This window comes from Oryzias latipes, chromosome 13 (assembly GCF_053564925.1).
Source record: "Oryzias latipes strain Hd-rR chromosome 13, Olatipes_Hd-rR_3.1".
Taxonomy (NCBI): Eukaryota; Metazoa; Chordata; class Actinopteri; order Beloniformes; family Adrianichthyidae; genus Oryzias; species Oryzias latipes.
This window is the reverse complement of record NC_136249.1, coordinates 20,874,847-20,897,932: the sequence shown is the minus strand read 5'-3', so window position 1 is coordinate 20,897,932 and position 23,086 is coordinate 20,874,847. Positions and strand designations below refer to the sequence as shown.

At 39.0% G+C, this 23,086-nt stretch overlaps 1 protein-coding gene and 1 long non-coding RNA gene across 2 annotated transcripts; both read left to right on the top strand.

The window, feature by feature from the left end:
• Window positions 1–1,671: 1,671 nt before the first annotated feature.
• Window positions 1,672–2,618, top strand: LOC105355466 (uncharacterized). Its single transcript, XR_013647154.1, has 2 exons — window positions 1,672–1,789; window positions 2,077–2,618. It is a non-coding gene; the product is annotated as an uncharacterized LOC105355466 (long non-coding RNA).
• Window positions 2,619–7,580: 4,962 nt separating this feature from the next.
• Window positions 7,581–15,230, top strand: ankk1 (ankyrin repeat and kinase domain containing 1). Its single transcript, XM_023961963.2, has 9 exons — window positions 7,581–7,937; window positions 8,081–8,363; window positions 8,459–8,610; window positions 8,977–9,026; window positions 11,136–11,291; window positions 11,787–11,911; window positions 12,577–12,610; window positions 13,533–13,773; window positions 13,863–15,230. Exons 1-9 carry the CDS (start codon window positions 7,756–7,758, stop codon window positions 14,914–14,916), a joined length of 2,277 nt encoding a protein of 758 aa, XP_023817731.1. The 5' UTR covers window positions 7,581–7,755; the 3' UTR covers window positions 14,917–15,230.
• Window positions 15,231–23,086: the final 7,856 nt, after the last annotated feature.

Sequence of the window (23,086 nt, the reverse complement as noted above, 5' to 3'; positions counted from 1 at the left end):
AATTACATCACATTTTAAATCCAGAGTTGGAAAATGCTGTCAAATATAGAAAACATTATTCCAACAAATTGAAAAGTGACATTGAGTGCTTGCAATTTTATTGACTTGTGACGTCAAAACCTTCAAGTAGAGACAGACTTAAAATTACACTGTGGTGCTATAATACATGATATGTCAGGCCAAATATAACAACACATTACGCATTTTTAAATCAAATATATTATTATGGACAGGGAGGAGATCAGACATACATCATGTGGCAGAGGCAGAGGCAAAAATGAAAAAGGTAAAAGACAGACACAAAAGTATTAAAACAGAAAGCCCAAGATCATGTGGAATTTTTACACGGAAGAAGATAAAAAAGATAAATATGGGACCACGTGATAAGAAAAAATGCTGGACATGAACAAAACTGCACTATAAAAACTGTTCTTCAAAAAGTACTCAAAAAGTACAAGAACTTTTGAAGAACAAGAACATTCCAGTCATGTTTTTAGAAACACACTCACACCGCCCCTGGCAATGCATGTGCAAGCGGCCACTTTCAATAAAAAGTCTACGTAAATGCATGTTTTGTGCTTCTGCAGTCAAAACTCTCATGTTTTTGGCCTCTTAGTACAAAACGTGCAGCCATTGAGCGTGCATTGAAAGTTAAACCATTTGGCCAATCAGAGACTCGGATTTGGTAGTGACAGTGTTCCTTTTCTATAACGATAGTGCCAACTTTTTAAAAAAAGAAGGAGAAATTAATCGTTGCGGTTTGTGCCTGGATAGAGTTTTTATGACACCAAGTCTTTCATGTATTGGGACAGAGCTGTGGAAAATAAAAAAAAAAGCCTGAAGCAAGATTTGCGAGATGTGCAACGCTTTGACAACTTAAAGACACTCCAGTGTGAACACCATATGCAAATGTGTGTTTGAAAATGTATGTTTAGCCCATTTTTTAACATGCATCACTTGTCTGGTGTGAACGTACTGTTGCATCAGAAGGGAAGCCAAAGATAAGGCCTCTTGCCAGAACTGTAAGTCCTGTTGAAAGTTTTATAGTTTGAAGACCATTTTGTGGTTATTGAAAGGCTGTAATGGATTTACTATGCCTTCACTTCCAACAATTTACCCCAAAAAGAAAGAATTTAAGAGTTGTTCACAAACAGGCTGCATTAAATAGTTTGCCAACATGCTTGAACCACTTCCGTATTTTCGCGATAACACTAAAAGTTTTTGAGCAGGTCTTTTAATCTTTTTTTGTTTCTTTGGATGTGGATTGGGTATACTTTATGTCACCCTTAAAGACTTAATTTTTGTGCTGTCAAAGTTAACTGCTGAACAGTTTTTTAAAAACGTGAAGCTCAACAGTGTTTACTGTGTCCAAAAGAAAATTTCACCTTGGTGCTTATTTCCAACAAATGTTGGAAACAATGCTAATCTTTTAGCTAAAAATTTAAGAGCTTTCATTGGAAAAAGAATATCAAAATTGAAAGCATGTTTCCTTTAAACTAACACCCTCAAGATAAGTGTGAATTTTCCAAAAGGTTGTATTACATTTTTCTATAAAATTCTGAGAGTGATATTTTTTAATCACAAACAAGGAGAATACCTCTGTTCCAAAACGTTTTTGTTAGCTGCTGTGTAATTTTCCACACTCATTATAAATTTCAATACCTTTTTTCACAGCAGTGTTTTGAGCAGGGGAAGGATCTACGCGCTATTGTCACCCATCTCAGAAATCGCATATCTTTTGGGCCCATGTTGAAGCAAGCGAAGAATTCTACCCTCCCAGAGGAGATAGGTAATTATTAGAAAGAAAACAATCAGTCTGAGATAACAGCATGAAGGAGAGATGCTTTAGGATGGGAAATGAGAGATGACCATGCCATTTCTCTTAAGGGTATATAGAAAAATAGCTACACTGTTAGGGAGTCTGTTTTTGAAAATAGACAGAAATGTGTTGCTTTTCATGGGTTTTATCATAAAAAACTGCTCTACTTAAGGGGTCAGTTGATACATCTCTCCTTCCAGTGCCCTAACCAATTATGATGGAAGCTCAAATCAGATTACGTTTTCTGTGATTTTCAGGCCCATCAGAGCTGGAACTGGTTGTAGTCATTATCAGCCTGGTGGCTGGCTCCTCTCTTTTCACTGTGACGCTGCTTCTGGTTTGGCTGGCCTATCATCACAGAGCAGTCTGGTCGCTCCACTCGGCGGCTCCACCTCCAGCCTGCTGCGGCTGTCTACGCCCAGGAGGTGACTTGATCTTACCGTGACCAGGAAGGAACTGCTGCCAATTACCCTGATCAAGTCCCCACCAAAATAGCGGCAGACAATTACATTAGTCAACAGACAGTGTAGCAGTCAATCATATTTGCCAGTGAGCAGAAGCAGCCATTTTGATCAGCCGATATAAGAAAGAATAGACAATGAGGAGCAATCCAATTGACACCTCTCTCATAGGTGACACAGCTGTTGCAGTCAAATTTCACACTTAACCATGAGAAGTCTATTATCATTCTCTAGAAATAAACACCATCCCTAAATAGAAAGGGTGTGCTTATCCCTTTATTTCTTCCTTATTAACACCAATCAATATTTGCTGTAAACCACTTTAATAAAGATTACTCGCTAATAACAGTTTGGAGACCTAATGTCGTCATTGAGCTTCTGTGATTGAACCTTGCGTTGTTTGTTATTGTATCAATACGTTGCATGATTTAATACAGAAAGTCATATAAATGCCTATTGATTTAACAACATATAGGAGAGCAAAACACATATTGTTGCTTCCCTAGGAAACATAGTTTTGCTTTTTCTGATTTGAGGAATTCTTAATCATGAAGCCAGCTAACAGCCAGCACTATTTCAACAAAAGCTTCAACCTGTGTATTTGTGTAATAAAATTGTTTGAAAATCAACATGTTTTTTCTGTAAAGACAGAAGAAAAAACATATTTAGTGATGGTACTGGAAAATAAGACAGTTTAGTTGATTAGCAGAGATAGCAGAATGTACTGGTTACCCTGGGAAACTGGAAGTGAATGAAGTGAAATCCAAAATCAAATAAAGTTATCTTTACACCATCCTTGCATGAATGATAAATCAAAGTCTAAACAAATGCAGTGTTTATCCAAAAACCTCTTTAGGCATGGTGAATCAAAACAGCTTTTGGTGTATTAGAAAACAGGTTCAAACTTATCTAAATTGCGTGACACAACGATTGGAATCAGTGCACAAGGTGAAATGCATTACCATTAAAAAGCATCACTCTCGGTGTAGCTCTAAACTGTCTCCTCTTGTTCTGACTCAGTGTTACTTACTGCTTCTCACATGCCTCTCAGGTTTTTAATTGTGTGTCAGTTTGAAAGGCAAAACATCACTTTAAGAATAAGAATCGGATTTAAAATACATTCAATACTCTGGAGGTGCACACTCCAGCCAATTAATGTTCCAGTCTGAATTTCATAGTGAAACAGATCACACATTGCTCCTGACCATTTAATATCATTCAGTCTATATTGAGAGAAAACGGATGAGAGAGGCTGGAGTTAAGCTATTAGAGGACATGAGAGGGCAATGCAGAAAGCCTTTCGCTCTAACCGGTGTGGTGGAGCCTGCTAATTTGATTGGCCGACTTGCGAGATGTGGCTTCCATCAGCAAAGACAGACTTCTCCCCGCAGGTAGTCCATCAGAAATCTGATCACGAGCACCTGGTTTTCACTGAACCATCAATCCACGAGTCTGTATCCAAATTATTGTGAGGGTTAGTGAACCGTGAAACTGCGGCTGTCAGTGAATGTTAATTTCATCTCCCACCTCTTCTGCGTACTTATGAGGGGTTGAGAGGTTGAATGTTTGGAATGTCGGGATGCAATGACCTGGCTCTCAAGTTAACACTATTAACCAATAAAATGTCAAGTGAGTAAGTATAATGAGGGTTTTGTATATGATGGCTGACTATAGAGTTTAGAGTTTGTTAAAATTTCCACACTGTGCTGAAAAAATCATGGATTTACTTTTTTTTGTTTGCCGATGACAGTTTGGCATAGGCAGACATTTGACATGCACTTTTCAAAGGTACATCATCTGTTAAAGGTCATGAAACTTTCCCTTCACAGTTCTGCAAAATAGACCATATGACTTAAAAGAAGCTTGGAGAAGAGGGAAAAAAGCATAGACCTAATTTAGTCAGAAACATAATAAATAAGGCGGGATAAGGCATGTGAAGGAGGGGGGAGACTGCCCCCCCAAAATGAAACAACAACAAACAACCAAAAAAACAAAAACAAAACAACATAAAAATAAAGAAAAAGACCAAAAAAGTAAGGATGGATGGACAGACAGATGGACAAATGGACAGACATGCATAAAGAAAAGATTAGATGCAGTCTTAACAGAGTGCTAGCCAGTGTCCTACTGCTGCCTGTCCCAAGCCTGGAAAATGCTTAACAGGTAGGATCAGAAATGGCATTTAACATAAAACTTTAAGATATATAGATAGATGAAGTGATATGATGATAACATGGTTTTCTATGCATTTTAAAGGGCTTTGATGGATATGACACCCCAAACTCTCAGCACACTTAGGCTTGATATTCTACCTGCACATAGTGGGATGACTGGACCTAAAGATAAAACTAAAGTTGCAATAAAATATTAAAGAAATAAAAGCTGGACAATGATAAATGAAATAAAAAGATTTGAAGGAGAAAGGGTTAGCGCTTCTTTCTGCTTTGCTGTGGCTTGCCTGTTGGCTTGAATGATAGTTCATGTGTGTTTTACACTTGTGGGTTTGTGGTGCAGTTTGGGATAATGCTCTTAGAAGGAAGCATACTTAAACAAAATGTTGGAGCATGACAGAGGAATAGTGCAGTCACACAAATCCGTATCTATAATATCTGTATCTAAATCTGTATTTTGTAACATTGAGGTGCAATAAAAAAAACAGACAGAAAGCAGAAGAAAATGAAAGCTTTGTTTTGTCATTCTCTCAAAGAGGCTTCCAGGTAACCTCATAAAAAAACTACAAACCCCAAGCTCACTCATCACAATCCATGTGCTGTAAAAGAAGTTAGGTCTAAACAAATAATATTTTGCATCTCAGATTTGTTCAAAATTATGCAATAAATGCTCTACTAACTCAATTTTATGAATGTCTTTTCTCCAACTGGGGTATTTGATGTATCAACTGATGTATTAAGAAGAATCTACCTGAGTGAAGTGCAAGCAAATACAGTCCAAATAAAACTCAGTCTGTACATACATTTGCTTTCCACGTGTTTTCTTGCATGACAGTGAACTGAAGAAGATTTTTTGAATGCTAGAAATTAGTTTTTTTTTTTACTATCAACATTTTATTTCATGAATAATTAGGCATAGTTTTAGGTTGATATGGAAATACGATTTTTTTTTTGTTTTGTTTTCTTTTTTTTTTCTTTTTTAACTTGTCCTGTCCAACAGCTGGGCAGACAGATGAGAGCTGAGGGCCTCTTGTGTTGGACATATTTTTCTTTAACAAGAGGGGTTATTAATCTTTAGACAAACCAAAGGTATGTCTGAATAAACCCCTTTTGTAATTGAGGCCAAACTTTATTAATTTCAATCATGTCTGAAAATCTTTGGTGTTGGACCGGACGGAAAAGGAAAGAGGGGAAGAAGAGAGAGGGACGCTAGAGAGAGGGGGGGTAGGGGGGTGATAATAGGAGGGGAAGGGGGATAAGACCATGAAGAAGCATACAGCAACAAGTTTACTGGTTGTTAATCATTATGGTAAGGTTCAAATGCAGTACAAAAAGGGCGGGGCCCGTCCACACACACACTCAAATGTTATAAACACACCTGCTAGCTGCAAAAATGTCCACCTGTCGACATGTACACAAAACAGATAGTGTTCACACACGCATACTTATGCCTTAAAACCAACTAGTGTGAAATATTTCAGTCATTCAGTCATGCAAACTGTTAGTGCAAAGGTGAGCTAACACCAGTGCTCAGGTGAGTGTTTATGTTCTTCTAAAATGGATGGTGGAACGTGAAAAGAAGGAGGGAGAGTGCCCAGCCATCCCCACCCCAAGACCCCCACCGCAGCAGCAGCGGCAGCCGGAATCCCCCCAACGCCACACGGGAACCGGCAGGGAACAACCGCCGCCCGGGCGACCAAGCCCGCCACCCAGGCCAGGGCCAGCAGGGCCGCCGCAAGGCCCCCAGAGCCAGAGGCCAGGGAGGCACGGAGGGAAAGAAAGCGCCGCCCCAGCCCAACCAGGAGAGCAGCCCCCCCGCCGCGCCGGGAGAACCCAACGCAGGGCCCCACCGGAGAAGGACGCCCACAGCCCCAACCGAGCACCCCACCACCACCCAGGAGTTCCGGGCATCCCCCCGCCCCAACCCCAGGTACGAGCCAGGACCCCCCAAGGGAGACCCGCTCCGCACTCCAGGCAGCCATCCGCCCGGCCCACGGTTGGTCCAGGGAGGAGCGAGGCAGGGGGCCCGCCGCCCCCGCCCAGGAGGGGGGAACCCCGGGGAAAAAAAAGAGGGCCCACAAGGGGTGTTGTAAATATGGCCCGACCAGGCTCGGCCACAGTTGGAAATTTGGCGGGGCCCAGCACTCAGGAGCAAGGACCAGAACCCACCCCCCAGGGACCAGACACCCCCGGCTCAGATGTAATGTGAACCCCCCCACCGTGCGGAGAGAGCACCGCCGGGCCCAGGAAGCCGGCACCCCGGGGACACGGCCGCCGTTGCAAAGGGGCCCGTACCCCCCACCAGGGAAGAGGCAGGGGACAGGAAATACGATTTTAATAACTTTGAGGGAAGACTGCTATTCTTTCTTTAATGTTTAATCCTGACTACTCATGGGCTTTGTGTTTTTTTATCTTATAAACATGAGTAAACATCATGTTATTTTTGTATCTTTGCAGATGGGCTGATTGAGTTCCCTTACTGAGGAAACAGCAGGGATCAGGAATGCGGAACAAAACTTTTCGAGTTGAAAATAAAACAACTTGTTTGTCTAACGAGACAAGTTGAGCAAGAAATTATATGTGAGAGAAGAGCCTGTGTGTGCTGAGTTCAGAGCAGATTAGGGTAAACTAAAGAAAGAGCCCAGATTTACTGAACTACAGTTTCTTCACAGTACATGATGCAAGCTTTGCTTTTGATGTTCATATCAACAGCAGCCCATTGGTCTACACACTTTCCACATGAGCACAAATACTCAAGGCTCCGGAAGGTTAACAAAATAACCATGTCCTCGACTTCAAATTGAAGCCCAGTGAGCCGTTCTGCAGCTGTTGGGGGTTAAGTGCCTTGTTAAACTGCGGTTTGATTGAACTGAATGGTTCATTAAGCAGTTTTCTTACTGTTCATTCAGACCTAAATCACAGTGGTTCCATTTGTCTTTATCAGATATCACAACATACTCTGCTAAGGTCTAAGGAATTTGAACCTGCATTGACTCTGGAAAGGAAAGAATGAGTCATAAGGTAAGCAAGACTCAAAGTTACATCAGCACTCCTGATAGCAAAAAAACCGGTTGTGTGGGCTGCAGAGCTTCTGCACCTCAACTCCTCCCCACAGATCAAGAGAGTGACAGAGATTGCCCATTAACTGGCAGGCGATCATTTCACTGGGTGCCTTTGTTAAAAGCACTCTGAGACGCAAGTCCATGCAGTGCTGCTGACCGGTATTGACCTGGAGGATAAGTCCTGTTTATGTGTAGGATTACAAAGTGTAGGTGTTACGAGAATCTATTGAGCGAATATACTCATGGATTGCCCGGACCAATCCCTTGGACAATTTACAGACTTCAAGAAGGGTGACTTTGAGGCTAATTGGAATAAGCTAGCAGAATCTAAATTTGGTCATGTGTACCAAGTCAAGCTCAAGCTTTTGAGGGAACAATACGCGATGAAAACCTTTGATACAATCTTATGTACCAACAACTACAGGTAAGAAAAAGAAACTATCAAAGTTATGCAAGTTTCTGACTCATTAGAGTTAGATTTTTAAGGAAATCTTTTCTGAGTGCCCTTAAATGTGTCTCAATTCTTGGTTTCATGCACCAAAATTTTTTACTGTTTTTCTTTCACAGGAAAATAATAGATGAAGTGTCCAAGATTGCAAAACTCAAATGCAAATACATTATTTCCGTCCATGGAATATGCAGTGAAGCATCTGCTGTTGTGATGGAGCACATGAGTAATGGATCTTTAAACAGTCTCCTGGCCAGTATGTCTTTTATGTGGCCAAAGAAGTTTCAGATGATTCAAGAGACTGCCATGGGAATGAACTTCCTTCACAGCATGAAACCTCCCCTTCTTCATCTAAACCTAAAGACATCCAACATCCTTCTTGATGACCATCTTCATGTCAAGGTCAATAAAACTTTGCCAACTTTCAGTAGATTTTAGGATTTGTCATAGATCCTGAGAGACCTGTTTGATCTTTTTTTTTTTTTTACCCAAAAAAGATTGCAGACTTTGGTTTAATCCATTGGGATGAAGGCATGGACAAGAATGAATTTATGGAGTACCTCATAGCAAGAGGAAACATACGCTACATTCCACCAGAGATATTTACAAATTGCCCTGGACCTCCAGGACCTGCCTTTGATGTTTACAGGTGACTTTCATAAGCTATTTATTATTTTATGTAGACAGAATTATTTATGCTATTTGTTCTGTTAGTTGAATGTATAACCAACTGTTGTTTGTTATGTATACTCTAACTTCTCATAGGACCATTTTTTTAGTGTTGTGATAGATGCATGAGGGGGGGTACAAAACTGTTAATTTTCTAGACAAAAGCAACAAAACTAAAATTACATTGTGAAGGAACTGTCTTCAGCAAACCCCAAGATACAGATAAACATGTCAAAAAGCTCAAAACCTCTCCTCTTGCCTCAAAGGATATCTCTTGCTAAGAATTGAAGAGAGAAGTTACAGGATGCTATATGACTCAGCTGTCTCCTTCTGCTTTGATCCACAGCTTTGGAATTGTGATGTGGGAGATTTTATCACAGAAGAAACCATATCCAGGTGGGAATAGACTTATCTGAAATGTGCACATGTTCATATTAATTAGATTTACAATAGAGTGCGTGGGGAGGTGTGGTGGCTACAACCACTGACTCAAAATCTTTGCAAGTGTGCTCACCACTTTTCTTTAAGTTAGAATGAGATACAAATCTTAGAAAAAGACAAATAAATTGGTATATATTGGTATATCTGCAATATTGACAGTATAAAAGCACTTCTCTTGCATTTAGGTCTCCATTACCTAACTTCAGTTAATGTAAAATGTCACACTATTTACATAAAATGCTTTTTATGCTTTGTTTAAATAAAGAATATTGTTTAGGGAAGAGCTTCAAACTATCCATTTTCCAGATTTAAAAAACAAAAACAGAAAGTTAAATTACTTGGTATCCCAAACTTAAAAAGCAAAACAAAAAACTTATTCTGTCTACTTTGCCTCTTCAGACTCGTACAACCTTATGAAATTAACAGTTAAAATCTATGAATTATTTATTGCTTTTTCTGCAAGAAAATTCACCCCTCACTTGACACCATTTAAGTCTGCACAAGGGATTAGTTTGACAGAGAGAAGTGCACAGAATTCAAAAAAATGAATTGAGTCGACTAAAGAAAGTTTTTATTACAAAGGAACAATAGTAGTTATGTACATTTCAAAGTTAGCTTTGATTAATAATCGACTTATTGGCAATAAACAACATGTTTCATTGGTTGTTTTTTTATGTGAGAGATGTGCTTTAGAGATTTAATCAAATGTATTTGAAAAGAACAAATGTAGCTATGCATTTAATGTAGCACTAATAGGCCTCACAATTCGGAAAGCTCCAAAAAATGTCACCACAATATTCTATTTAGATCTTACTTTTTCAGCTTTGTTAAATGGACAAGCTTTAAAATGACTGGTTTATGTTTAATTTATTAGCAGAAAGCAGAATCTCCATCTGTTTCCTTAATGAGTTATTAATTCTGAGTTATTTGAAAGCTACAAAAAGCTTTAATATAAAAAAAACAGCTGTAAAACAGAATTGTGGTTATGTCCGAATTCTTCTTCAGCACTTTAATCTCTTTTTTTACAGAATGCAAATGACTTTTTTTTTATTGAATTAAACAATTTTAATAAGTCAAAAGATAAAACGAAGTCTCAACTAAATCTGTTAGTTATTTTATGCTTTTTTCCCCCCACCACACTTTACTCTAAGTCCTGCCAGCCATGGTTTATTTTTGTACACAGGTGCAACATGTATTTTTGGAAGATTACGAAAAAGCATTGCTTTGGTGCAGGTAGCTTTTAGTTTTTATGTGCAATAAACAGTATTTGTGTCCCATTCCTTTATGTGTGTGTTTGGGTGGTTTGAATAAACTCTCCTGACGTGGGCTTTGCAGCCTCAGAGAGTAAGTTAAAACATTACTCACATGGGCTCAAATGGAAAAGCAAAAAGAAGGAACTCCTTTCTGCTCGCAAAGACTATATCATGAAAAAACACAGCTTTTCCATCAGTAGCTCAGCCAGTAGAGCTTTTGTAGCATATAATTTTACTACATTTTTTATGTCACCTTACGGTACTAAAACATATTTCATGTGCATTAATTTTAACCTATTCAAAGTCGGTCAATAAGCAACAAAATGATTTTTTAACGTGATTGTTATAAAGTTCCTCTTTTGAGGTATGTTTTTCATAAATTTGAAGTTCTCCTTTTAAAGCCTTATACAGGCTTACTTGCTATGTGTTGCTGGTTTTAACAGAGTGCACAGCCTCTCTTCTCTTTTCCTTCCTCATAAACTCGACTTACTCCCGATATGCTCCAACAACCTCTGCAGCAAAGGTGCACTGGAATGAACAAGCATACATGCATGCACATACGTTTGTACAGAGGAAGGAGCTCAAGCTAAAATTGTGTCACAGAATATTTCACAATACCTCAATGACTAAATGAACAGAATATGTCAAAAAATCCTTTGACATCAAAGCAAAGACTTACTTATTAATTGACAAGTTGGTAGTTGATGAAATAGGAAGAGAATGGATTATTATGCCCAGCAAATGTGTCAGAAAAAAAACAGTTTTGCTGATTTTCTGTATGTGTTTATTTTTTTCTGACTTGTGGATGCAGGGTGCAGTGTGCCAGCAGTCATCCTGCAGGTGTCACAGGGCAAGAGACCCTGTTTGGAGTTTTTGCCAGCTCCAAGACCAAGCGACTGCGATCAGATGATCAGCGTTATGAAACAGTGCTGGAACCAGGACCACAGCAAGAGACCACAGTTTGTAGGTAATGATGTTGTAAAGTTAGAGGGAAAAATATGGTGACTGACAAAATAAAAGCAATCGAAGGATAAAAAAAGAGCAAACTGAATAATATTTGGCTGGATGTTTTGTGTTGCTGTCAGCCAGCTATGAGACCACCCCACAAAAGAGGGCATCACCTTTTGACCCACATCCAACCGGGTCATCTTTTGTGTATTAATTACCTTTGTGATTTATTAACTGAACACACTCTGTTTACACATGGTTTCATTACCAGTTGAAGAAAAACCTGGAGGTATTTTAGGAAATAGAAACATTTTACTCTATAAAAGTCTGCTTTGACAGATTCCAAATTTGAGCTGTTGTTATGGTCAAACCTGTGAAGGTTTTTATCTTTACCAAACCACTCTCCATTTGATGAATTATAATAGTCCCTGTGAATCCGTATTAAGCAGGTATGATATCAAACTAATTTTCAAGAAGCATACTCTGAACAATCTGGCTTTTGACTTGTTTGCAGATACTGTGAGGAAAACTGAGCGTTTGAATGAAGGCTGGAAGATCTCTGGTCCGATGGACTGTCAAAACAATGGGGACGCCAAGCAGGAATCCTATTATTCATGGCTGATCTCCCCAGAGCACCAAGTCAGTTCTGCTTGATACACTGCTTAAATAATGCTGTACCACATCTAGTCTAACAAGGACAATGTAAACTGTGGGTTTTGTGAGGACAATTGTTGTGTGAAGAGGAAAGCAGTTGCCCCCATTGTGTTTCTTGAGATAGAAATATTACAAGCTTTAAAAAAAACACTAATTTTAATACTTTTTGGTAAACACACTGCCCCCCCCCTTTTTGCCATTGTTAGAGACAAGTGACAATGTTTTGGTATAGAAATTTGTTTTTACTTACCAAGAGTTTCTTGTCTGTCAGTCTATATTTTGCTTCCACCTTCTTGGAAATCCTTTTTTTAGGTTAATTTGTCATGCTTGACAATTTGACAATGCAATGTTCTTACAGTATAGGAATTAGTGAGGTTTGCTTTAATCTGGCACTCTCTATACTTCTATGAGAAGAAACAAGGATCATATATCAAAGTTTAAGGACTATTTTTAGTTTGTTTGTTTTTTGGTGTGTAGTTCAATTAAATGTAGAAGCACTACAGAAGAGTTTTACATTTGTAACAATGGAGGATAATGATAATCATAATTATAACAACAACAAAAAAGACTTGGTTTGGCCTATTAACAATCATACTGATTGTAGTGATTGATGACAAAGGCCAATTTTCTGTTTCTCTTTTCTGTTTTAGAATTATTTTGCTGAGAAGCTGACGTTTTCTTCAGGTAAACAAAACTACTCATCAAGCTAGAAGCGGTTGTTTTGTGAGGTATATTAGTGATGTTAATTCATGTTTGGAGACAATTGTGTAGATTAGCACCAATATATAAAGGTCAGTACCTTAACATTTGATAAAACTTGTATTTTTAACAATGACTGCTAAACAATGACTGCAATCTAGCTGATACTAGTTAGTCTTTAACCTTATTTTGGTTACCTTTCACCTTCACTAAAGCTTTTTCCCACAAATGCCACATCATTAGATACTGTGACACACCTTAAGTTTTGATTGCCTCAGAATCCAACCTCAAAGTGGGCGGGCTTATAGTAAGGCAGCCCAAATCTTTGTGAACGTTGTCCTTGTTTAACAAGTGATTCATTTACTATGTTTCTCACTGCAACAAAAAAGAACATTGATGTGATAGCAGTGCTGCTAGGTCCTGTTTTTCAAGCTTTTAAAAAAGTGGTTACATCAAAGGTTTAAAGTGTACACAGACTGCACTAAAATTGTGTTCTTTAGCACATGCATAAGCTCTTTTAATAAGTAGCATACAGAGAGTTTTATCTGGTGCTTGAGCGGGAATGAGTATCACTGAAAGATCAGTCCAAAGGAATCTTCATAGCTGTTGAATAGATGATTTGTAGCACCTTTTTATTTGCCCTTCGACTGACATTAAATAAATGAACTCCACCATGCAGTCCGTGCCAAAACAAGCACAAAATGTAAACAATTCACACCATCAAAAGGTGTTGACTTACCTCTGCAGTCTCCACACATCTTTTTCCTCTCTCAGGTTGTGAGCAGTACTGTTTGATGAAATGAGAAAAGAGCAAACTTGAACCGCTTTATCCGCTCATTCATACAATTCAATGCAGCGTACAGCTTGTGCGTGCAGTTCAATAAGCATTTCTGCTTTGATTTCACAGATGACCAGAATGTCGAGGATAGCGTCCTGTCTTTACTAACGAAAAAGGACTTTGGTAGTTTTAGGCAATCTGTGAAACGAGAGGATGTTTGTATGCAGTTTTCGGGCCAGAAAAGCCTCCTTCACTACACTGTAGCCAGCGGTGATTTAGAAAGTGTCAAGCATGTCCTGAGTCTGGGAGCTGAGGTCAACTCTGCAACTGCAAAGGGATACACGCCTCTTATTATTGCTGTTCTGCAAAGGTCGGTAAAAATACTACAGCATTCACAAGTGACACAAGAAATTACTGTACTTTGTACATCACAGTAAAAAAATAATGCTTTTTCAACAGATTTCATGACATCATCCCTTTGTTACTGGAACACGGAGCCTCTGTAACCCATGGAGATGAAGATCAATGGACAGCACTCCATTTTGCTGCTCAAAATGGAGATGATAGGATTGCCAGGATTCTATTGGACAAAGGAGCTTCGCCAAATGGTCGGGAAAAATCCGGTTGGATGCCACTTCATCTGGCCTCCCAGAATGGCCACGAATCTGTGGTGCGCCTGCTGATTTCACGTTCCTCAGAAGAAGATGTTGTAGAACGGGAGGAGGAACATGGCAGGACTCCAATCCATTTAGCCTCTTTCTATGGGCATCTGAATATTGTCAAACTCCTTCTTACTCTTAAAGCAGATCCCAATGGCACTGACTTAGCCCTTTCCACTCCACTTCACTTGTCAGCTGAGCGAGGCCAGAACCGCGTAGTCAGACATCTACTTAAGTTTGGGGCTAATACCAACGCCACAGACAAGAAAGGATGTACACCTCTTCACCTGGCCGCTCTGTGGGGTCATGCAGGCATTTGCAGACAGCTGCTGTTAAATGGAGCCAACCCAGAGTCCAAGAACCTCCAGGGCTGGACTCCTATTCACCTAGCTGCTTTAAAAGGACATGAAGCCGTGGTGGTCCAGTTGAGTCAGGGTGGTTGTGTGAATTCAAGGGGTCAGAATGGATGGACCCCGTTACACTTAGCCTGCCACCAGAACCAGCCGGACGTGGTGGAAAAACTTCTGGCAGCTGAAGCCAACCCAAACACAGCAGAGGACAGCAATGGATGGACACCCCTTCACATAGCCTGCATTGGAGTCTGCTTCCCCTGTGTCCTCAAACTGCTGTCATATCAAGCAGATGTCAACGCAGTAAATTCAGAAAAAGTAACACCCTTACACCTGGCTGCAAAGCAAGGTTGTGAAGCCATTGTGAAGGCTCTGCTGATGAATGGAGCTGATGGAACGATGCTAGACTCTTCAGGCTCCACAGCTCTGGATGTTGCCCAGAGAAGTGAAAAACGGGAAATTGGGCACCTGTTGAAGAGGGGATCCTCCGAATACCAATGCTGAAGAAAGACACTGTTAAATTATACTAAAACGAAGTGAAATAGTGGTTTTAAGATGTGTTTTTGTTAGGCTGCCCCAGGCAGGAAATTATCTCCTGATGAAATGTGGTTTCATTCTATAAATTAGTTATCTTCATGCAAAAAAGCAAAATACCCAAATCTCTATAAATTTACGAGACTAGGATTTGGTCAAAAAGCATGGGAGCAAATACAAATAAAGAAATAACAAACAAATCATTTCCTTTCAATTCTAGAGTTAATTTGTTGGTTTTTGTAACTGCTGAAACTAATACAACTTTAAATAAAAAGTACAGAAAAGTGCTGTTGTCATAAGTGCTCATTACATATCTGAACATTTCATAGCAAATAATCCGGCTAAATCCCATGCGACTGACAAGGCAATGAAGTTTTTAGGTGAAATTCTCCAGCTATAGATGATGCATAGATTATATGCTTAACGAAAAGCCAAGATAATTATCTGTCAGTCTTGAAAACTGAAGGAAATGTAGTTGTGCTACACTCATTTACCACTCTGACATCTTATTAAAATGAAATAAAATGCAGGGATTGAGGTGAGATATTGACCTACACTTCCACCGGATTTTCCCTCAACCACTGGAGACTGACTCTGAAAGAGAGGTCTGAGTTAAGTCCAATCAAATTAGAGTAAATGAACAGTGCACAGTTAAAATTGGATTGAGATTGGGCTTCATTTTTTTTTGTATTGCTCAAAAGAATAGGGTTTTTAAGTGGTATTTTAATTATCCCCTCCAGGACCTAAGATAATTGATGTTCTGTTACTGTTTTCATTTGCCTTTCAGGCTTTTCTCTTTCTTTTTTCTGCCCACCTAAACACAGTTTTAACCAAATTACTCTATGTATGTCGGCACAAAAATACATTTCAAGTCAATTTCAATAAAAATCATCAATGGGACAAACAAATGATGTAATAGTTGTTTCTACACATGAATTCATACACCAGCAAAGTCTGTCAATAGATGACTTCTATGCTTCTTCAAGCAAAATGTTCCCCATGGGTTTATAGTTTGACTAGACATTTTTTTAAGTTTGTAGGGATATTTTTTTTTACTTATTTTCAATCTTTTGCAGGGCAGTTAAACACTGATTTCCAGGTGTTGTGTAACTAGTTATTTTCAGGCAAATTTCAGAGGTTCCTTGAATGAGTCATGGGGCCAGTCTAAAGCATTTTCCTTTCCCAAATTCCTCTCTTTCCCTCATGTCAATAGATAGGAAACAAGAGAAATTCAGATGGAAATAAAAAAAAGAGATTTGTACATTTGCAGGGTTTGACACAACTGTTTCTATAGTAATGTAAAATGCATCACAGCAAAAGATGTGATGCAACTCCACCTAGGTTGTACTGTATAATCTACATGGACCACAAAGAATGCACCTAAAACTGTACAACACCTTTAAGCAGACCATCTTGGAAAACATGAAATACACATATCTGCATGAAAAAGTTAAAAATCAGTACTTTGGAAATCTTATAATTTTGTAAGTTTAGTATTGCTGAAAATGTTTTTGCAACAATAATTTATTTATAATTTCCAGGTTTCCCCAGACAATGTTAGTGGCTTACATAAAACAAATTTACAATATACAGGCTTTTTAAAAGTATGTTTGTGTGGCTTTGATGCTTCTGGGCTTATCGGCCTAATCATAAAAGAACGGTTATCGCTTCGTATTCAATGTTGTTCCCACCAAAAATTGTGGTGTTGGATTATCGTCTCTTTATAGAAAGTATAGTCCAGTGTATTTCCTTCTAAAGGAGGTTTCCTTTTCAATTTGCTGAATTCAAACATCCTTTTCAAAAGAGATACTTGGTGACTACCGGGTCATTTTATTCAGAAAGGACCCTTCCTCTTAAAGGTGGGAGCATCCGGTTTCCCATCCTTTCAGGTGACCAAATACAGAATTTGTGTGTCCTACTTTATTTGAGTTTTCTTTATGGTCAGAGGGCAGAGTTATCCTGAGTGTTTGGAAAAGACGTTAGTGAGCAACCATCCATCCCCATCAAAGAGGCCCAGTGGTGAGCTCTCTGTCAGCCTTTACTGTGCAATATGTTTCATTCCATCTGAAACACTTATGTGTTATTCTTCCACTTAAAACCATATATGTTAATAAAAATATTTGCATTAATACTGTGTGAACATTTACTTTTTGTTTGTTGTTAGCCACTCGCAAAATAACAAGATTGGTCCAGCTCTGTTCTATAGTGAGCCAGAAAACCGGTATCACATTTAGAAGGGGCAATTGGCAATCTTTTCTTTAAATATCCTGAGCGTTTTAAAAACCCACTCTGATCATCTTTTGAGCTATTTTAAAAGCATTCCTATTTGTCTTTTAATTATATTATCCCACAATAAAAAAATTTAAATAAACTGTTTTCTAGGACATCGTTTCTGCAGAGCGGCAGTTATTTGTTAGAAATTCACCTCTGAGTTGTGGGCGGGGCTGCTGATATGGAGACCCCCACCCCCAAACAGACACACACAGTTTTTCATCCCCATTGCTGAGAACTCCTTGTTTAAGCAGCAAGCTTGTGGCCCAACCAGCATATTTTCTACATCACAGATAAGCTCTTTTTCAAATAGCCTCTGAGTCAAAAAAAATTCAATAAAGAAATACTAAGAAACAAAAATGTGAGCTTAATTTTCTTAATTTCTGTCATCCATCAAGAGAAAATGCCTCAAGATCATGTTAAAAACACCAAAACACCATTTTAATCACAATGGGTCTTTAACACTTGATAATGATGTTTGAATGATTGTTTTTCAATGACATCATTATAATGGAACCTAAACTCCAATAGAAAATAGTTCAGGTTTTTTTCCCCTCCTACAATGTTCCATTTCAAGTTCTTTGTATACAAATCTCGCTTATCCAACAGTATCTAATCATTAAAATCAATGGTTGTCTCAGCCTTTTCGCACATACACTGAGAGATTGAATTCTTTCTGTCACAGCCCACAATTGGGTTTGCAAGCGTCTAAACTAATTTTATTTTCTAATGGGCAAACAAGGAGGAAGAAAGATAATGTCACACAAGCTGTTGATATCACAAACATTTAAAGCAAGAGGGAAAAAAGCAAGCATTCACTTAATTGAAAGACCCTTGTTTTGTTTTTTATTTTCTGTAATTCTCACTTTAGTTAAATGTTGAAACTGTAATTTTGACATAGTACAGATGTTAATTTCAATTAGCTAAACACTGTAGGAAAATTAAACTCCTTTTAACAAAAATAACAATAAATTGTTTTAATCTGCGCCTTTCTGTCACTCAAGGGGACTGAGCATCATTCAAAAATGAAAACAAAAATGATTGTTTGGGCTTAAAAAATGAAGTGCATGCTATTACAGTTGAACTGAGATGCTTCTGACATTTACAGCTCTGTCTGTTCTAAATGATTCGTTATCTGGTCTATCATCGTCTCAGATGAGAGTCATTACATGCACTGGGAGACCAGTCCCAACTGGTAAAGCCCCACCATCCAGCAGTTCCCTGTGGTGATAAGTAGATCCATCAGAGTGAATTCAGTTACGATGCAGCTGTGTCTTTTGGCCCAGGTGTGTATCCTCAGCAACACCAAGGTAGACGTCTCTGTTGTCACCACAGCTGACTGAGGCATCTATCATGCCTCTTCAGGGATGATTTGATGATAAGGACAGCAATCTAGCAACCCATCACTGCAATCTGATGCCGTGAAAACACCCGTGGTCAGTCTTTTGTGCATCCTTGGTTCTCCTGTTTCCTCTGCACATTGTTGTTGTTTTCCTTCACCAATGAATTTTTATAAAGCCTTTTGCGTAACACTGTATTTTAATTAAAAATTAATTCTTACTGCAACAACACTTTGATGGCTTGTCCCTTTTATTAATGACAAACCCCTTTTTTGTCCAGTTTTTACTTATTACCCTTTGAGCACCTCCTGCTTGGCTTTGTTGTGCCATTGTGAAATGATTAATGGTGGATCTCACTATCTACAATTGAACAGAAAACGCCATGCTTTAGCTGCCTTGCATTTTTGAAAAAGATGTAGTTTCAGGTTTATCTGAAAATTGAAGTAAAGTCTTTTAAAAAACACAGTTTAGCACTTCAAGAAAATGTTTAAAAAAAACATCTTGTCATGTAATATTTGAAATACATTACCTATTTTTGATTAATAAAATGCATTTTCCCCCCCAAATTGTATTAATTCACCTTTCACACACATTTTACAATGAAAATAAACCCAGCTCACAACTGAAACGCCCAACAACTGATAACATATTTTGTTCTTAATTAGGATAACTTTAAAAACATGTGAAAAGAGATTTGAAAGCAAAATATGTCTTATAAAATTTTACACACTGGCTAATTGTGAGTAGAGCCACCCTCAGTGCTTTTGGATCTTTTGGCATACTACCCACAAGCTTGGCAATCCTGTCGATGGCAAAAAAGGGCAATCCCAGATCCTGAGGACTTTTCTCCCTTTTCTTTAAGGACACAGCCCTCAAAAGGGCATTCCAGTCAAGATCGAAAGACTTTTTATCAAAGCATTAGGCAGGCCATGTTATCTATTGCCCCCGTCCTCCTTCCCTTACATTCGCTGAAGGTGCCTCAGGTGATCTTGAAATCATTTCCCCTTGGACCTTTCTTGCATGCAGAAGCTCATTTTTCTCCAGGATCCCCTGATACATGACATCGCTGATGTTTCCATTCAGCACCCCAACGACATTTTTCCTAAATAATCAACATCATCACTGAATCTCCACCTTCTTAAGTGGTTGCCTGGGTGCAGTCATTGTGGAGGTTCACACCATGTAATTGTCACACCCTCTGTCATCTCTCTATAGAGTCAAGGATGAGGAGGCTCTCATTCATAACAGCTATGTCTCATGTGGCTGAGCTATAATCTTCTTTGCTCTCTTAGCCAATAAAGTCAAGGCTCTCTTTGCTGAATATTATGCAGGGACAGTCAGTCATTCATCTTACTTAGTAACCATGCTTTGATTTACAGTTTGAATTGGAGAATGTTGATAGAAAATGTTGTCCTCACAACCAAAAATGGTGACTTGTTAATAGTTTTCAGTTTCTATTGCAAAGGCTTAACCGATGAAAATAATCTCATTTAGATGGTCCTGGAGATTTTTATGACTTCACTGACCTTCCATTTAATTATGTTTGAGGATTTTAGGAACCCCACAAACCTCAAATGTTGGCTTGCTCTTGTCAGTCACCTTTTGGGCTGTTACGTTAAGCATTTAGATTGGTGAGTTTCAGAGTCAAATGGGGACTCAAAAGGATAACACAGCCAAGTTGGTGTCTTTCAAAAAGGCAAATTGTGAAACAGGAATTTGGTTCACCTGGTTACACACACAATAGCACTTGCATATTTAACAGAGCCACAAAAAAAAATAGTCAATGTAATTGTAGTCTTTGAAATGCGCAACACAGCAACCGTCTTGTAGAGATTAGGCACCTGAATAATGGTCTGGTCCTGTTGATCAGATAGCCAGATTTTTTTCGGCTGACCTGTAGTAATTGTGGCACAGTTAAAACATGCCCACTCAGGGGGGTTGATAAAAAGATGGTGAGGGAAAAACTATTTCCCTCATAAATCCAAACCTGTCTTTCTGAGAAAATGAGAAACAATTAAAAGATAACAATAATAAATTATAAATAAATAATAAAAGCTACAACAGAATTTCAGAAAGTCAGTATATGACAGTTTATAACAAAGTGGATTGTTTAAAGGTTTTGTGAGAAGAAAGTCTCAGCCACCTTTTACTGTACCAGGCATCAGCCGGTATACACTACCACACTCTCTCTCATGGAACAAGATTTTCTTTTGCTGCCACAAGACCTGCTCACCTTGGAATTGTTTCCACAATGATCAACTGCATCAGAGCATCCCAGATTTTGACATAATTTCTATTAAATAACTACAGTAAAATGATTAATTAACATGTACAAAAATAAATTTAAAGCGCTGTAATAAACCAGTCAGTCAGACCTTCTTGACACTTTGAGAAAACCTGGGTAGCCTGCAGTTGATGATAGCTTATGGAAAAACATCTTTCAGTTGAATTAGTCCAGTTTAAGGCCAAAACGACAAGGATTTTCACTTTCACTCCAATGAAAATTGTGTTTTTGGTGTTTTTTTTTAACACATTCTTATGGCATTTTTCTCATAATGGAGGACATAGAGAAATTCAAGATCAAAACTGTATTTCTGAGTTTTTCTTTATTCAAATCGTGGTGAATCAAACCTGTTTGAAAAAGCTTGTAGTTGCTGCATCCATCCATCCATCCATCCATCCATCCATCCATCCATCCATCCATCCATCCATCCATCTTCCTCCGCTTATTCGGGACGGGGTCGCGGGGGCAGCAGTGTAAGAAGAGATGCCCAGGCTTCCCTCGCCCCAGCCACTTCCTCCAGCTCCTCTGGGGGGACCCCGAGGCGTTCCCTGGCCAGCCGACAGACATAGTCTCTCCAACTTGTCCTGGGTCTTCCCCGGGGCCTCCACCCAGTGGGACATGCCCGGAACACCTCTCCAGGGAGGCGTCTAGGAGGCATCCGGACTAGATGCCAGAGCCACCTCAACTGGCTCCTTTGGATGTGGAGGAGAAGCGGTTCTACTCCGAGCTCTCCGCGGGTGGCCGAGCTTCTCACTCTATCTCTAAGGGAGCGCCCAGCCACCCTACGGAGGAAGCTCATTTCAGCCGCTTGTATTTGGGACCTCGTTCTTTCGGTCATGACCCATAGCTCATGACCATAGGTGAGTATTGGAACGAAGATCGACCGATAAATTGAGAGCTTTGCTTTTGGGCTCAGCTCTCTCTTCACCACAACGGACCGATTCAGTAACCGCATAACTACGGACGCCACTCCGATCTGCCTGTCAATCATAATTGAAAGATCCCTGGGAACGCTTTCACAATAGTTTAAAAGATGATTGGAGTGGGACTTAAATGGTACATGCAACAAAAGTATAGTGGCAAAAATGCTTTTCATCTGTAAAAACTGGTGCTGCAGCAAAATAGTTATAGATTATCCCAGTAAGAAAATGCACAAATCCAGTCTAGAACAGACAAAAGCTTGGAAGTGTTTTCCATTTAGATAAGATTACAGCATTCCCATGATCACTGCCCACCCCATAGGAAAATGAGAAGACACTGGTAACTGTGAACACATGGCAAAAAATCTTACTAAATAATATGCGTAATAAATAGTATTTCACCCCTACTTGTTCACAGGCTCTCTTTCACAAGTAACAGTTTCACACACAGACCTGAGAACTGGCTAGCACAATCACAGTGTTGCCCCACTGGAGTGACTGTGTTCATGTGACTTGCTCAAGGGCAGTGCAGTGCACAGGTCGAAGAAAACATTGCACAGATCCAACACAGGTTGGATCTCCCTGATTCATGGTTGTAGTTCTTTTCTCCCTCTTTCCTGCTGTTCAGTCATTTAAATTTCCACTTTTTTTAAATAATGCAGCACGTAGCCATTATTCTACAAATATTCAGCCTCCTAAAGGCCTTACCGGCAGCTCTCTTCACCATCTACCTCTGTGTCAATGGTTCAGCAACTCAGCAATGTGCAGCAACATTTCCAGCAGATCAGCAAAACATTTCCCTACAGCAATGCTTTTTGCCTCAATCTTATTGAAGCTGCAATGTGTATTTTGTTTTAAAACCAAAAGAGACTACAGTACATTTGTTGGTCTGTTTGATAAATGATTTCCTTGACTCTACAGCCTATTTCAACTATTTGAAGAAGCAAAATAAATCTTTCTGTATGACATTGCTGGAAATGGCATGTTGCTGTTTTTCTTCCTGGAGTTTTGGTTTAAAATAAACACTGCAATTTTATTACCAAATATTCAGCAGAATACTTAAGTTAGTGAAAAGTTTCGTTTTGATAGACACTTCCAAGCAAGAAAGTTGCAACATCCAATACTTATCTTGGGTGGTTTAGCTCTCAATTAGATTTTTAAAATAAATTATTAAGACTTTCCAGCTACTATATTAATATTACCTAAGTGAAGATGTCAAGTAATTTACCAGGTTTACCAGATTTGTCAGGTTTGTTGGGTCAAGATGAGGGTGCAGAAAAAGACAGAAGGTCTGCAAAATAATGGTTCACATCAAGAGTTCTTTT